At 35.7% G+C, this 15,205-nt stretch overlaps 1 protein-coding gene across 4 annotated transcripts in view; it reads right to left on the bottom strand.

Annotated features, from left to right (window-relative positions):
- Positions 1–15,205, bottom strand: part of RYR2 (ryanodine receptor 2) — a 793,619-nt gene that overhangs the window by 169,446 nt on the left and 608,968 nt on the right. For all 4 annotated transcript variants that reach the window (XM_030936088.1, XM_030936090.1, XM_030936089.1 and 1 more), the window contains exons 51-56: positions 14,645–14,735; positions 12,013–12,153; positions 10,423–10,586; positions 8,308–8,386; positions 5,937–6,026; positions 5,045–5,182 (exon numbers count right to left, since the gene is read on the bottom strand). In XM_030936088.1, coding sequence (XP_030791948.1) covers positions 5,045–5,182; positions 5,937–6,026; positions 8,308–8,386; positions 10,423–10,586; positions 12,013–12,153; positions 14,645–14,735 — 703 coding nt within the window. The remainder of the gene's footprint in view (positions 1–5,044; positions 5,183–5,936; positions 6,027–8,307; positions 8,387–10,422; positions 10,587–12,012; positions 12,154–14,644; positions 14,736–15,205) is intronic.

Below are 15,205 nucleotides of genomic sequence, written 5' to 3'. Positions count from 1 at the left end.
TCCGTCGAGTTGATACTGGTGTTATTCATACCCTTATGTTTGTCTTACATGTGCAAATTCTAAAGCCCTAAGTGGGCGGTAAATTTCCTGAAATCAGGATTCGTGTCTTCCTCTGGTATTCATGGCAAACAAAGGACATTCATCAGGTTATTGATCCACATAAAGATAATAAGGACAAAAATTATGGTTCACCCATATTGAAATATATGCCAGTTATTCTTTTAAGTGATTAATAAGCATCATAACGAGAACACTCACAACATTCTTTCAAAGCAGAGACTCATACCAGCTTCATTTTAAAGATGAGAAAACTGCAGCATACAGAGGTTAACCAGTTTACCCAAGCTCACATAACTAGCTAGGTACTCAGGGGTGAGACCAGAATGTCAACCCAGGCTGGCTGTGCCAGACACTGTCATTAACCATGGGCCACCTGTACATCCCTGAGGGAGTGCTGAGCCCCATTAAGAAAAAAAAAAGCTGAGGCATTCAGGGTCAGAATCACATCTACACATGATCTTCACTCATCCACTTACATTCCTTATATAAAATGATGCTATAAAGTGTTCCTTTAGTCAGAAGAGTTTATACATGATAGAAAATCGCTTAATAATCACATAAGAAATCAGTAACAGAAAAAGACAAAGAAGTTTAACAAGATGATAGTTGGGAAACAAAAAGCTATAAAGCAAGTAATGGAGAAATGACAATCTATGTTAACATTTGAAATAATATTGGTTTATGCTTAAAGAACATTTGGGCGAAAATAATGGCAAGAGTTATACATAGATTTGTGGCCTTCGGTGTATATTGCTCCCTATTTCTGAGGCTGACAGAATTATTCTTTCTTTCCCACCTACAGGCCAAAGTGCTACAAACACAAATATACTTTTTCATTTACCACTAATGAAATGCTCTCAATAAATGCTCTCAACAGAAATACTGACATAACAATAGTAACAATAAGAGTTCACATTCAATGAGGCAAACAGAGATCAAGTACCCAAAGGTACATTTTTAGAAAGCAGCACTACTAGGATTTAAGCCCAAGTGGTGAAATTCCATAGCCCTTCCTCTTACCTTACAAACTGTGCCTCTGGCACAAGCATCACCTAATATTTTGAAATCACATTCGAGATTTAAGAATAATTTTCAAAAATCACATGTCACTGTAAAAATCACTAAGACACGAGAGATGGTTCCACGGGTTAATAGGATCTATTAAGGGCTTACTACTAGAACAAAAAGGAGAAAGGGAAAGAGGGGTGATAGAAAATATATATGATTTTAAATTAGAGTACATAATTTTTGCTATTAAGAGCAGTGGAAGAATCTCCCTTATTTTTCATGAAGCTTAAAGTCATCTGCATTTGCAGTAATTTCTTATTTCTTATCTGCCTTACAGAATAATTTTTAAAAATCATCCCTTTCTCTACATTGTGTAGTGTCTTGTACATACCACTAGTCTCACCCTTTCTGTACCATGTTGTAGTAGATTTAACTTGACCTTATCTAATGCTATTTTATGACTTTTAGGATTACAATTGTCTTGCTATCTTTGTATTCTCATTGCCTAGTATGCATTTTGTGCTCAACATTTGTTGAAACAGATTAAAATAAAAGCTATTTTACTTAGAAAAGCGTAAAGAAACAAAAAATAGATAAAACACACTTTTACAGTTTCCATCCATATATGATACATCCCAAAGACAATTTAATGTAAAATATGCCCAAATCAGAACTCAATTTATTTAAAAGTATATTTCATCCCTTGTAAGTTGGATTCCTAGGTATTTTATTCTCTTTGAAGCTATTGTGAACGGGAGTTCATTCATGATTTGGCTCTCTGTTTGTCTGTTACTGCTATATAAGAATGTGATTTTTGCACACTGATTTTGTATCCTGAGACTTTGCTGAAGTTGCTTATCAGCTTAAGGAGATTTTGGGCTGAGACAATGGGGTTTTCTAAATATACAATCATGTCATCTCCAAACGGACAATTTGACTTCTTTTCCTAACTGAATATCCTTTATTTCTTTCTCTTGCCTGATTGCCCTAACCAGAACTTCCAACACTATGTTGAATAGGAGTGGTGAGAGAGGGCATCCCTGTCTTGTGCCAGTTTTCAAAGGGAATGTTTCCAGTTTTTGCCCATTCAGTATGATATTGGCTGTGAGTTTGTCATAAATAGCTCTTATTATTTTGAGATGCGTTCCATCAATACTGAAAATAAAAGAGGACACAAACAAATGGAAGAACATACCATGCCCATGGATAGGAAGAATCAATATTGTGAAAATGGCCATACTGCCCAAGGTAATTTATAGATTCAATGCCATCCCCATTAAGCTACCAATGACTTTCTTCACAGAATTGGAAAAAACCGCTTTAAAGTTCACATGGAACCAAAAAAGACCCCGCATTGCCAAGACAATCCTAAGCCAAAAGAACAAAGCTGGAGGCATCACGCTACCTGAATTCAAACTATACTACAAGGCTACAGTAACCAAAACAGCATGGTACTGGTACCAAAACAGAGATATAGACCAATGGAACAGAACAGAGCCCTCAGAAATAATACCACACATCTACAGCCATCTGATCTTTGACAAACCTGAGAAAAACAAGAAATGGGGAAAAGATTCCCTATTTAATAAATGGTGCTGGGAAAATTGGCTAGCCATAAGTAGAAAACTGAAACTGGATCCTTTCCTTACTCCTTATACGAAAATTAATTCAAGATGGATTAGAGACTTAAATGTTAGACCTAAAACCATAAAAACCCTAGAAGAAAACCTAGGTAATACCATTCAGGACATAGGCATGGGCAAGGACTTCATGTCTAAAACACCAAAAGCAATGGCAACAAAAGCCAAAATTGACAAATGGTATCTAATTAAACTAAAGAGCTTCCGCACAGCAAAAGAAACTACCATCACAGTGAACAGGCAACCTACGGAATGGGAGAAAATTTTTGCAATCTATTCATCTGACAAAGGGTTAATATCCAGAACCTATAAAGAACTCAAACAAATTTACAAGAAAATAACAAACAACCCCATCAAAAAGTGGGCAAAGGATATGAACAGACACTTCTCAAAAGAAGACATTCCTATAGCCGACACATGAAAAAATGCTCATCATCACTCACCATCAGAGAAATGCAAATCAAAACAACAATGAGATACCATCTCACACCAGTTAGAATGGCAATCATTAAAAAAATCAGGAAACAACAGGTGCTGGAGAGGATGTGGAGAAATAGGAACACTTTTACACTGTTGGTGGGATTGTAAACTAGTTCAACCATTGTGGAAAACAGTGTGGCGATTCCTCAAGGATCTAGAACTAGAAATATCATTTGACCCAGTAATCCCATTACTGGGGATATAACCAAAGGATTATAAGTCATGCTGCTTTAAAGATACATGCACACGTATGTTTATTGCGGCATTATTCACAATAGCAAAGACTTGGAATCAACCCAAATGTCCATCAGTGACAGACTGGATTAAGAAAATGTGGCACATATACACCATGGAACACTATGCAGCCATAGAAAAGGATGAGTTCGTGTCCTTTGTAGGGACATGGATGCAGCTGGAAACCATCATTCTCAGCAAACTATCGCAAGAACAGAAAACCAAATACCGCATGTTCTCACTCATAGGTGGGAACTGAACAATGAGATCACTTGGATACAGGAAGGGGATAGCATTAGGAGATATACCTAATGTAAATGATGAGTTAATGGGTGCAGCACACCAACATGGCACATGTATACACACGTAACAAACCTGCACGTTGTGCACATGTACCTTAGAACTTAAAGTATAAAAAAAAAATTTGAAATGATACAAAAAAAAGTATATTTCAACTATGGAGCATATGAAGCACATGCTGTTAGACCCTCATTTTATTTTCAAAAAAAGGATATCTGTGTAAATAGCAATAATAAACAATATTTGTTGTAAACCACATATATAGTGAGCTGAGGGGTCAAGAAAAGAATAATGACAGTTTTAGCTCCCAGGAGAAATGAGAGGGTCAAAGGTAAGCAGCTCACATGACCTTGTGACTAAATGTTAATGGGTGGCATTTGGTGTCCACCCTGAACCCCAGCTTTTCCACATCAAGGCTGTGCCTTATTCTTGCCACCTTGAGCACCGAAGACCTATGGGTAGAGTCTTGCTTGTTGGTTGAACTCCCGTGACATGGTCCAGTAGCAACATCTTCTGTGAATTTTTGCTCTGCCTGTGTGGCTGTATACCTGCCCTCTGCAGACAGGAGCACCCCTGTGCGTTCTAGATCTGGATCATGACTGTCTGAACATCCTACTCTTTCCTAAGAACCAACCCTCAGATCCCACTGGAAATGAGAAGAAAGCTTTATAGACAAACCAACGGTAGCGAATGAACATGATGTGCTGTTTCCATTCGGAAAACTTCAGGACCTTACAACTGAATACTTCTTCTTCTTCTTTTTTAAATGTTTTATTATACTTTAAGTTCTGGGGTACTTGTGCAGAATGTACAGGTTTGTTACATAGGTATACACGTGCCACGGTGGTTTGCTGCACCCATCAACCCGTCACCTACATTAGGTATTTCTCTTAATGCTCTCCCTCCCCTAGCTCCCCACCCCACGACAGGTCCTGGTGTGTGATGTTCCCCTCCCTGTGTCCATGTGTTCTCATTGTTCAACTCCCACTTATGAGTGAGAACTTGTGGTGCTTGGTTTTCTGCTCCTGTGTTAGTTTGCTGAGAATGATGGTTTAAAGCTTCACCCATGTCCTACAGCTGGTTACTTCTTCTATACTAGCCAGAAAACGGAAGGCTTGTACATAAAGTCCAGTAACTTAATCATCATTTAACCTCCCTTGAAACTAAAGAAAAGGTAATATAGCTTGTTTCTCTCCCTTCTAAATTTTGTGACTCTTCAGAATTTTCAAATTATTTTTTAAGAAAAACCCAATAATTAAATTTAACAAAATTATTTAGTCCATAACATAAACAGTTGATTCATCACCGTGATGAATTCTTACCTGGCTTGTCTGAGAAATACGACGAGTCCGGTTGTAAAGGGCCATGCTGTCTCCCTCCCGAGTTCTTTCAATTCTCCAGCCCCAAGCCAGCATAGTTTTTAAAGATTCTTTGATTGGCCAGCGATAAATTTCTTTTTCCTAGAGAAGAAAAAACAAAAAACAACAGATATATTATGAATGTAAATAAAAACGTTAAGTAACGCTTTGCTTTTGAATAGACTGCCTTCACTTTGTAAAAATTTGATGCGCATAGCTTATTTAAAAATAAAAAAGGAAAGTAAAATTCTAAAAGCAGAGTGTGAGCAGAGATCTAGTTTTACTAATGTTACTAAGAGGGACCCTCACTTTGTTCATTATATAGCATCAAGGTCAATTTCCTTTAGCGGACCTGGTTCCTAGGACCTAACACAGAAACTACAAAGGAGAGACACAGAACAAAAGGACAGCTTATGTAACATACAAATGACTCACAATGAAGTGAAATCCTTTTCACTTCATTTGTCAAGATACGCATTTTTTCCCCAAAGAAGTCAAATATATGAAAACCTATACATTATAAGCACATTATTACTTTGTCATCACTCATCAAGAAACTCTTAAGTATGATAAGAAGATTTTTAAAAGTACTTTAAAATATGGAAGAGGAATAAAAATCAAAAAGGAAAAGAAAAATGTTAAGGAGAGAAGAGAATAAACACAGAAATGCTGACAGAAAATAAGAATGGAGAGGAAAAGACAAAATATAAGAAGGTTTTTTAAAATGGGGCCTTTGGAAGAAAAAATACCAACTTTAAAATAAAGAAGTCATTTTAATATAAAAACATGTAACAAAGAAAAATATTTTCCAAAAGAATAAAAACTTTACAAACTAAAACAAACAAAAAATCCTCACCTTTTCAGACAATAGCTTATATGGCTTCATTAATGGTTGAACCTTAGAAGAGTCTGAATATATTTCTCCATAAATCCATCCATTTGCCAACTAAAAAAAAGGGCAAACATTAAAAATTGTTTTACATGTGTTAATTTTAGAGGGTGTAGATATACAGGTGTTTAAGTGCATGTTTGATAAAATAAACCTAAAATGAACTAAAGTAAGGGTTAAGATTGAATTTTTTTTTTTTTTTTTTCTCTTGAGACGGAGTCTCACTCTGTCGCCCGGGCTGGAGTGCAGTGGCCGGATCTCAGCTCACTGCAAGCTCCGCCTCCCGGGTTCACGCCATTCTCCTGCCTCAGCCTCCTGAGTAGCTGGGACTGCAGGCGCCCGCCACCTCGCCCGGCTAGCTTTTTGTATTTTTTCAGTAGAGACGGGGTTTCACCATGTTAGCCAGGATGGTCTCGATCTCCTGACCTCGTGATCCGCCCGTCTCGGCCTCCCAAAGTGCTGGGATTACAGGCTTGAGCCACCGCACCCGGCAAGATTGAAATTTTATCCAGCATAAGTCACTATAAAGATATCCATCCTAATCAATGTTATTTTCTTTTATTTTAAATTTCAGATTCAGGGAGTAAATGTACAGCTTTGTTGCATGGATATATTGCATGATGTATTTTCAGTAATCATCTGGAACAAGTCTTTTTATCCAGAGACTAGAAGCGCCCAATCTTCCTTAAACAGACCAAGGTCTTGTCATTGTGCCAATAAGCATTCCCACAGGAGGAGGCTAGAGGGACGCATGGTCCCAAGGATATCTATTCTGACCCATCTTGGGACCCCACCTGTGAAGTGTAAATAAAAAACATGCATTTTAAATAGGAAAACTAGAGTATGCATCTCAGAGTCTTCTCTGAATAATGCCACCTGTTTTATCCATTCTTTCATCAAATTTTCTCTCAACACATTCATTCCATATTATTTTGCCCATTTGTACATATCTCCATTTCCCTATATCATTTCTCGTCTGCCTACAGAGTCTGAGTAATTAGACTGGAATAGCTTCCTGTAATATTCCTCTCCATCACCAACTCCACCCACTCAGTACTTAGTGGAGTTTTTATGTAAGATAGATCCTTACTGACTTACGTAGTAAATCGGTTACTGAATGAAGAACCAGATACTTATCAAAACCTGCAAAAAAGGGTTTCTTAGAGGGACTGAAAGACTGACTGGCCAGGGCAATGTCTGAAACTCAATATGACATCTCTAGCATGATGATCTTGATTTGTTATGAAGCATACACATCCTCTGGAAGCAGCCTTTGGTGTCTGATTTTCATTTTACCAAATCAATATATGAGTATTTTAGGTCCTTGAATCATCTCAACTCAATTCCTCTGATGAACCTACTTTATCCTCTGTCAAGTTTAGACTGAGCTCAACTTAAATGTGAATATTCAGGCATAAGATTTCCTTTAGAAAATCTCATAATATGTAGAAATTATCTCATAGATGCAGCTACTTTAGTTTTCTCATTTGTGTTGTTTTTCTTGAAAACACACAAAAAAGTCACCTGGCCAATGTAATCTATTTTTAGTAAACTGCAGATCTAGTTGGTAGTAAGAAATACAACAGAAGAATAGAAAAGGTAAATAATTGTTAAATCCTGATTAATAATTTTCAAGATTTTATCTGATATAGAACTATACCTAAAACCTGGCCAGGCATGGTGGCTCATGCCTGTAATCTCAGCAGTTTGGAAGGTTGAGGCTGGCTGAACAACTGCTTGAGGCCAACAGTTGGAGACCAGCCTGGGCAACATAGCAAGATCTCATCTCTATAAAAAATATTAACAATTAGCCAAGTATGGTGGTGTGCACCTGTAGTCCCAACTATTCAGGAGGTTGAGGCAGGAGGATCGCATCCCAGTAGTTCCAGGATGCAGTGAAGTATGATCACACCACTGCACTCCAGCCCGGGCGACAGAGCAGGACTCAAAAAATAAACCCAAAAAACCTACATATAAAACCAAAGTTTCCTTAAAAGGTGAATTCTGAACAGGGGTCACCATTTCCTCCTGAAGCCCTTGGTGATTATTGCTTTTTACTCAGATAAACAACATATGTTATAGAAACTACATTTATAATGTAATTAATAGATCTTTTGAAAGCTTAAAATAGTGCTTATTCATAAGTGAATCATATTTGCGTTAATGATAGAGCTAGCTAAATATTATATTATTATATAAGCTAATTGTAATTAAGTATTTTTTCCTAATTTAGATCAAGTTCTCATTTTAAAAGAGAAAACTGTCATGGTCAGAAGTATTTGAACAGTGACCAGTCATTAATAATGACTACTGAATAAGAATGTAATTCTCTTTTTACCTTGTCCATTGACCATTTGTCATGGGAGTGTTCTGCGTATTTGTTAATGAAGTATTCCAACTTCTCAGGAATTGTAATACTATGAGAGAAATAAAGACAAAAGAGCTTGATTTTCACAGAATTTACAGGAATCATATTAATCATTTACTCACAGCTTTTGAATGCTTATATCTCATTCAGTTTTAACTGTTAAACACTACTTTTAACAAAGAATTACATTTTTCTATTTTCAGAACAATATAAGAAAAGTCAAGCAGATAATGTTCTATCTGCTCATCTTATATTGATTCATAGTTTATGTGCTAACATAACAAATTAAATATCATAAAACTATAATAACAATTATTATTAAATATATAAATTGAAATAATTAAAATACATTCAAAGATTAGGACAATAGATTACACAACAAAGAAAAAACAAGCACTAAATTTAGTAGTGATGTGTTAAAATTTTTAAATATTCATGGTCCACAAATAACGCTGTAAATGTTACTAGTATTAACTATAGGGAAAATAATTAACTCCTGCTTTTTGTTAATATTTACTCTTGACTCCTTTTGTGTTTAAATGAGTATTTAGTTCCTTGATGTTGAGGACATGCAAATGATGACCAAGTCTGATGGTAAATCTAAGGCTTAAAACGTATCTATGAATGGAAAATCAAATATATATATAAAATTCTATTCATTAATGAATATATCTTATTAAAGTATTAACTTTGAGAATACAATTCTACATAAAATCTAGTATAAGATGGTTTGTTGTTGTTTTCCAGCAGTTAACAGTAATTGAACTATAAGACATACACATACCTAAGAAGCAATATATAAAAAATTGTACTCATCTAGAAATCATTGATACCACCGCATAAACCTGTATCTGTTAAGAAGTCCCCAAAGGGGCAAGCCTAGATAAATTAATATCCATGCCCACACTCATTAATTAATTGGATTTAATGAACCAACGCCAAAACCATGACATTGTTCTGATATTTAAAAATCTCAGATTAGATCATATGTTAGCAAACCACAAACTTACCCATGTAGGAATGTGAACATGTGATATATTGGTTTACTTACTTCGGAGGAGATACAAAAGATCAATCACATAAGCCAAATACTGGGGGATGGGGGAAAGGGTCTTTTCTCACAGGACTGTCATCAAAGACCAAACATGCAAATTTAAGGCATTATCAAACTAACGGCATACCACTCAGGTTGAAATTCTGATCTGGTTATGGAAGCTAAATCAGCTGGGGGCCACTCAGAAGCCTCAAAGTTGAACTCCCAAGCAAATTCAGAAGCCGTGGATAAGAACTACCAAGTGTCTACCTTGCTAAAACTGATCTTGCTGAGCACCATGGAATCAGTAAGATAATGTGGCATGAAGAGGCAGCTTTCCTTGCACATGGAGAACCATGGTCCTACTTAAAAACAGTAACAACAACAACAAAATGCTCAGACTTCAAACACCTGAAGTTCCCAAACATCCTATCTGTAGAACAATTTTTGTAACTAAGTACATGTAATAAGTTTCATAATGTTAAAGAATGTTGTTTCATCTTTAGTTTTGGTTGTCAAACTGCATTCTAACTGCATGCTGAATTTTCCATAAAAATTCTCATTCGATATTCCCTTCCATCTCGTGCTGTGTTTTATCAAGCTGAACATCAGCTGTTAACCCTGGACCTTGCTGAGATGTAGTGATGGGTGAAGGGATTCCCTTGCCACTCACAGAAGCAGCTTTGCAGTGCATGCTGGGAATATCCTAAGTAAAAGATGTTATATAGAGGTTGATTCGTAGTTACTAATAAACACTTAGGGTAATGTTTCAACTAAAAATATAACTGACAGACTTTCTTAATTCTATTGTAGATATTACATATACGGAGTCTTGATTGTGTTAAGAATATCCTCGAAGGTACATCTTATCTATTTCTGATATTATTATTATTATTATTATTACCATTTTATAAATTAAAAGGACCCCTATTAAAAGGATACCAATTCAAAGGGGACATGTATTAGAGAAAGTTCACTTTAGTACCTTATTCAATTTCAGACTTCACACATCATTTACAATAAAAATCTGCTGCAATAGAAAGAGTCCATACTTTGAGGTATCAACAGGTTGTGGGTTAAAGTTCCCTTCAGAATCCATTGATGACTGTTTTTCCATCATACTGACATAATTTGACTCCATGTAGTCTGGAGGCAAAGCTCCCGCAACTGCACTCAGGCAAGGCAGTGCCAGTTTGAAAAGCTCTTGCTCATATTTCTGGGAAAAATGGAGGACCAAAAAAGAAATTACTATATAGCAAAAGTTCTCAGCATGATCATCAGGGCTACAGAAGGTTGCAGAAGAAAATGTGAATTACCCTGGGCTAACTGAACTCTCTGATAATTCTTTTTCTAGAAAATGAAACACAGAACCTAAAACCCCATCAAACATAAAAGAAGCTGCAGCTAGATTTACAAACATAAAAGAAGCTGCAGCAGTTTCAGTTTAAGGAGAATAAAATCTTTGACTCTCCAACACATTGGAAATGAAGTAAACTTTAATATCGTCAATATGTAAAATATCGTTACAAGATAAACGTAATTTCAGTCAATAGGGACTACGTTCCTTATAGTTAGTTATAGATAATTCCTGTATATTATAATGAGTTTACATGAAAAATACAGAAATCATAACATTCTAGAGAGTGAGAAATTTTAACCAATCCATGTTGCATTATAAAGGTTTGAAAAATAAAATTCTGAGCTGGAAAAGAAATTCTATAGAAAGTATGCATGATAAAAATTTATAAGAAGAGGTATTTGAGTATTAAGTTAAATTTATATTTATAGATATTTCTAAAAAATAAAAGTAATAATTTAAATTATTTCACTTTAAATGTTCAATGTTAAATAAATGTAAATGATTCTAAAAAATACTTACACATTATTTTAAAAGGACTCAGTTTACCAAAGGAAATTCATTAAGAAAAAGTATTAAAGTGTTGCTACCAAATGTAATTGCAGACAAATATTCCTCTATTATGTAGCAAACTTGTGGTTATACTACTCCAATCATCTAATAATGTCAATCTGGGAATTCAAACTAATTTTGATTAATTTAAGCATGAACATACAAAACTTGTTGTTCTGCCTTTTCTCTAAGATCAACACCTGCCAGCCATCTGAAAACATATGAACTATTCATTATAAATTTTGCAACTATAAGGGAATGCCATATATCCAATGCAACATTGAGTGAAGGTATCTAAAGCTCCATAGCAGCAAAGCTGGAGACTTTAGCAGGGAACCGGGATATTACAATTACATAAGATTTCATGTTTTATATTTTTGTATTGGATATAATTTCTTTGGCCTTTATAAGATTGGAGATGGGACTAGGGAGAGTCTGAGTCCAAATGCACCAGAAACTTATCAACCCTGCGCGTAATTTCCTGAACTGCTTAGCCATTTTACATTCAGAAACAGTGTTACGATCACAAGGAAAATGCTACCATAATGATTAAGAAAAATAAATATAAATTGCATTTTCAACATTTATTATGAAGTTGAGAAAAGAGAAAAAATAAAGCCGTATGTGTCTTGGTTAGCAAAGACAGTATTCAACTAGGAATACTATCTTACTAAGAATGTGTGGCTTTGTGCCATTTTACTGATACAAACAAACCCACAAAATATTAAATTACCTTTTGAGACAGGGCATCAAAAATGCCCCAGAACAACTTTCTTGACAAATGAAGTTCTTCTTCTGAGGCAGCACCAAAGTTTCCCCACCCTCCAGGCAGGCAGTAATATTTCCAGCATCTTTCATAATGATTTGTCAGCAGCTATGTGGGAAAACAATTATAAAAGCAATGAGCTATCAAAACCTTTTGGATTTTTTTTTTCATTTCTCCTCATATGACACTGTAATGCTACATTATAAGGTCAACTGAAGTGAAATTGCTCAATCCCATGTAAACTGTCTTGGAGAATACTACCACCGTGTATACTATGTGTGATAGTTAATATTGAGGGTCAACTTGACTGTATTGAAGGATGCAGAGTATTGATCCTGGGTGTGTCTTTGAGGGTGTTGACAAAGGAGATTAACATTTGAGTCAGTGGGTGGATAGGGAGAGACAGACCCACCCTCAATTTAGGTGGGCACCATCTAATCAGCTGCCAACAGGGCTAGGATCAAAGCAGGCAGAAGAATGTGGAAGGACTGGACTTGCTGAGTCTTCTGGCCTTCATCTTTCTCCTGTGCTGGGTGCTTCCTGCCCTGGAACATCAGACACCAAGTTCTTCAGCTTTTAGACTTTTGGACCTACGCCAGTGATTTACCAGGGGCTCTTGGGTCTTTGGCCACAGACTGAAGGCTGCACTGTTGGCTTCCCTATGTTTAAGGTTTTGGAACCTGGACTGGCTTCCTGGTCCCTCGACTTGCAGATGGTCTATTGTGGGACTTCACCTGGTGACTGTGTGAGCCAGCACTCCTTAATAAACTCCCCTTCATATATACATCTATTCCATTAGTTCTGACCCTTTAGAGAACCCCAACTGATACACTATGTCTCTTTCAAATTTAACACTGATTACAATATGAGGACCAAACGCCCAATTTTACAAATAACTATATCTTGTACAGCATTCTTTATGAGGTTGTTTGGATTCTACGTATCCCTGAGTTCTACATTAATCATTTACTTATAATTTTATGAATTGTTATTAATATCTTGCAATCCACATGTAAAACGAAGGGACTGATGTCAGGATGGCCCAGAAGCACAATAAAGGAACTATACGTCTGTGATTCTTTTTGTTCCGTCTCTGCCTCCCTGTGGCTTGCCTCAATACTTAATTCTCCAAGTCAATTTCCAAAACTGCTCTACTTGGATCACTTCTTTGTCTACATTTCTTTGGGGGTTACGGATGCAATTTATTACTTTACTGATTGTCTACACTGCTCCTTGCATTTTCACCTATGCATGTTGCTTGTTTAGAACTAACTGGAATGTCAAGGACAAGCAGAGAATCTTTCAATTATTTGGTAGTTCTTTGGATAATTTATTTTTGATCTATATTTGTCAAATTAATAAACTGATCTATATGACTATACATATTTCGACTCTTTCCTATATCTAAGGAAGAAAATAAATTTTAAGAATTACTGTTATTGATGTGGGCTGAATGTCTTATTATTAAAATATTAAAACTCATTTACTTTTCCTTTCAGTTACAAAAAAATGAACACATCCACATATCCACATAATTTAGGAGTCACAAATGATGAAATATTGAGATCTAACATGCTTGGCTTAACACTGACATATCTCTAATGTAAAAGAGTTTTATTGCATAAGGGTAACAGCATGAGACTGTATCTTTTTTCATGAATTTTCCAGCATATTTGTATCAAAAAATTTTGTAAGACAAGAACCATTTTAGATGACAAAAAACATAAAAGCAGAATTTTTAGCAAGGATATAATTTATTTTACCTAATTCAATAATGTATCTAGATTTATTAAACCAAAGTCAGTTTTCACAGAGAAAGATTACTTTTGCTAAATATCCAGGATGCTTACTGTAACAACTCCATATAGACTCTTCATATCTCATACTTCTTCAGCACTAGTACTGGGTAGCCATTGGGGAAAAAATAATGCTACTGGATGGCAGTACAGAGTGGTCATCTATTAAAAAATCCATCACATTACTATATAACTCTGATGCAAACACTGTATTCTATATTGTGAGTCTAGATTATGATATTAAAGGACAAGAAAACATTCCCAACTCAGTAAGATAGAATGAGACTTGATCCTGAACAGAACAATAAATTTAGAAAAAATACCAGTGATTTTTCTATACTGTGTGACAAACTATAATTGCATATACAGAGAGGTTATCTTTGAACCCTGTGAAGTGACATTTGGAGCCTGTCATGTGATTATTAACTTAGAAAATGTTGTCTTTAAAGCCTGGTCTTTATCCCTCGAGGTTTCTAATAATATTTTAGGCCAGGCCTATTACCATGTTTTCCAACTTAAGAATATCTTGGCTTATATTTTCGCTGTGGGCCTTCATCTTTTTCCTGTTGATTTCTATTTCCATTGTTTCCATTGAAATCATTGTTAAGATTTCTATAATCTTATAGAACTTGTTTATTGAAAGTTGCTGTATACATTCCTATAACTTCTAAATGCCCATTTCAATAATTGGGAGACATTTTCCAGCATCAAGCATGATGTATCTAAGAAATGTATGTGTTGTCATAGAAAATAAAATCAGAGAAACCAGTCATCAAATATCTACACACATTTCCTATACTTACTTTAAGAGGCATCTTTGCATGTTCATTTAATAATGGGACATCAAATACTAATCTTCTGAGTAAGTGCTGCATCATAGAAGGTCTCAGTTGTCTGTTAGAACAAAGTTAATGTTAATAATGCTGAGCAATGTGTCTAAACTAAGTAGATCATTCATTAGAATACATTATGTAAGCCAAGGACCTGAATCTATACCTCTCTTCAGATGGTATTCATTAGACGTTCTTTGTCCAAAGATCGGCTACTTAGTTAATTTTATATAAGGTTAGATTTCCCAACTCATCTCTATCCCCCAGATCTGAAGACCACCTCTTCTTTGCTACAGAAGATGTTTCTGTTCTGCTCCTTCCTTTCCAAACCACTCACAAATGCAGACCCCACTGTTTCCTAAGACTTTCCTCCATTAGATTTAGTAAATGTCCCTTCCCTCATTCCAATGGATGGTAAGAAGCAAAAAGAAGAGGGAATATCGGAACAGAAAGGAGGAAAAAATGGCTGAGACAGCAAATTTGCCAGAGAAGAAAGGGAGCGAAAATGAATACATAGTGAACATCTACTGCATC

This window comes from Rhinopithecus roxellana, chromosome 8 (assembly GCF_007565055.1).
Source record: "Rhinopithecus roxellana isolate Shanxi Qingling chromosome 8, ASM756505v1, whole genome shotgun sequence".
In the NCBI taxonomy this organism is placed as follows: domain Eukaryota; kingdom Metazoa; phylum Chordata; class Mammalia; order Primates; family Cercopithecidae; genus Rhinopithecus; species Rhinopithecus roxellana.
This window is presented reverse-complemented; position numbering and strand designations above follow the sequence as displayed.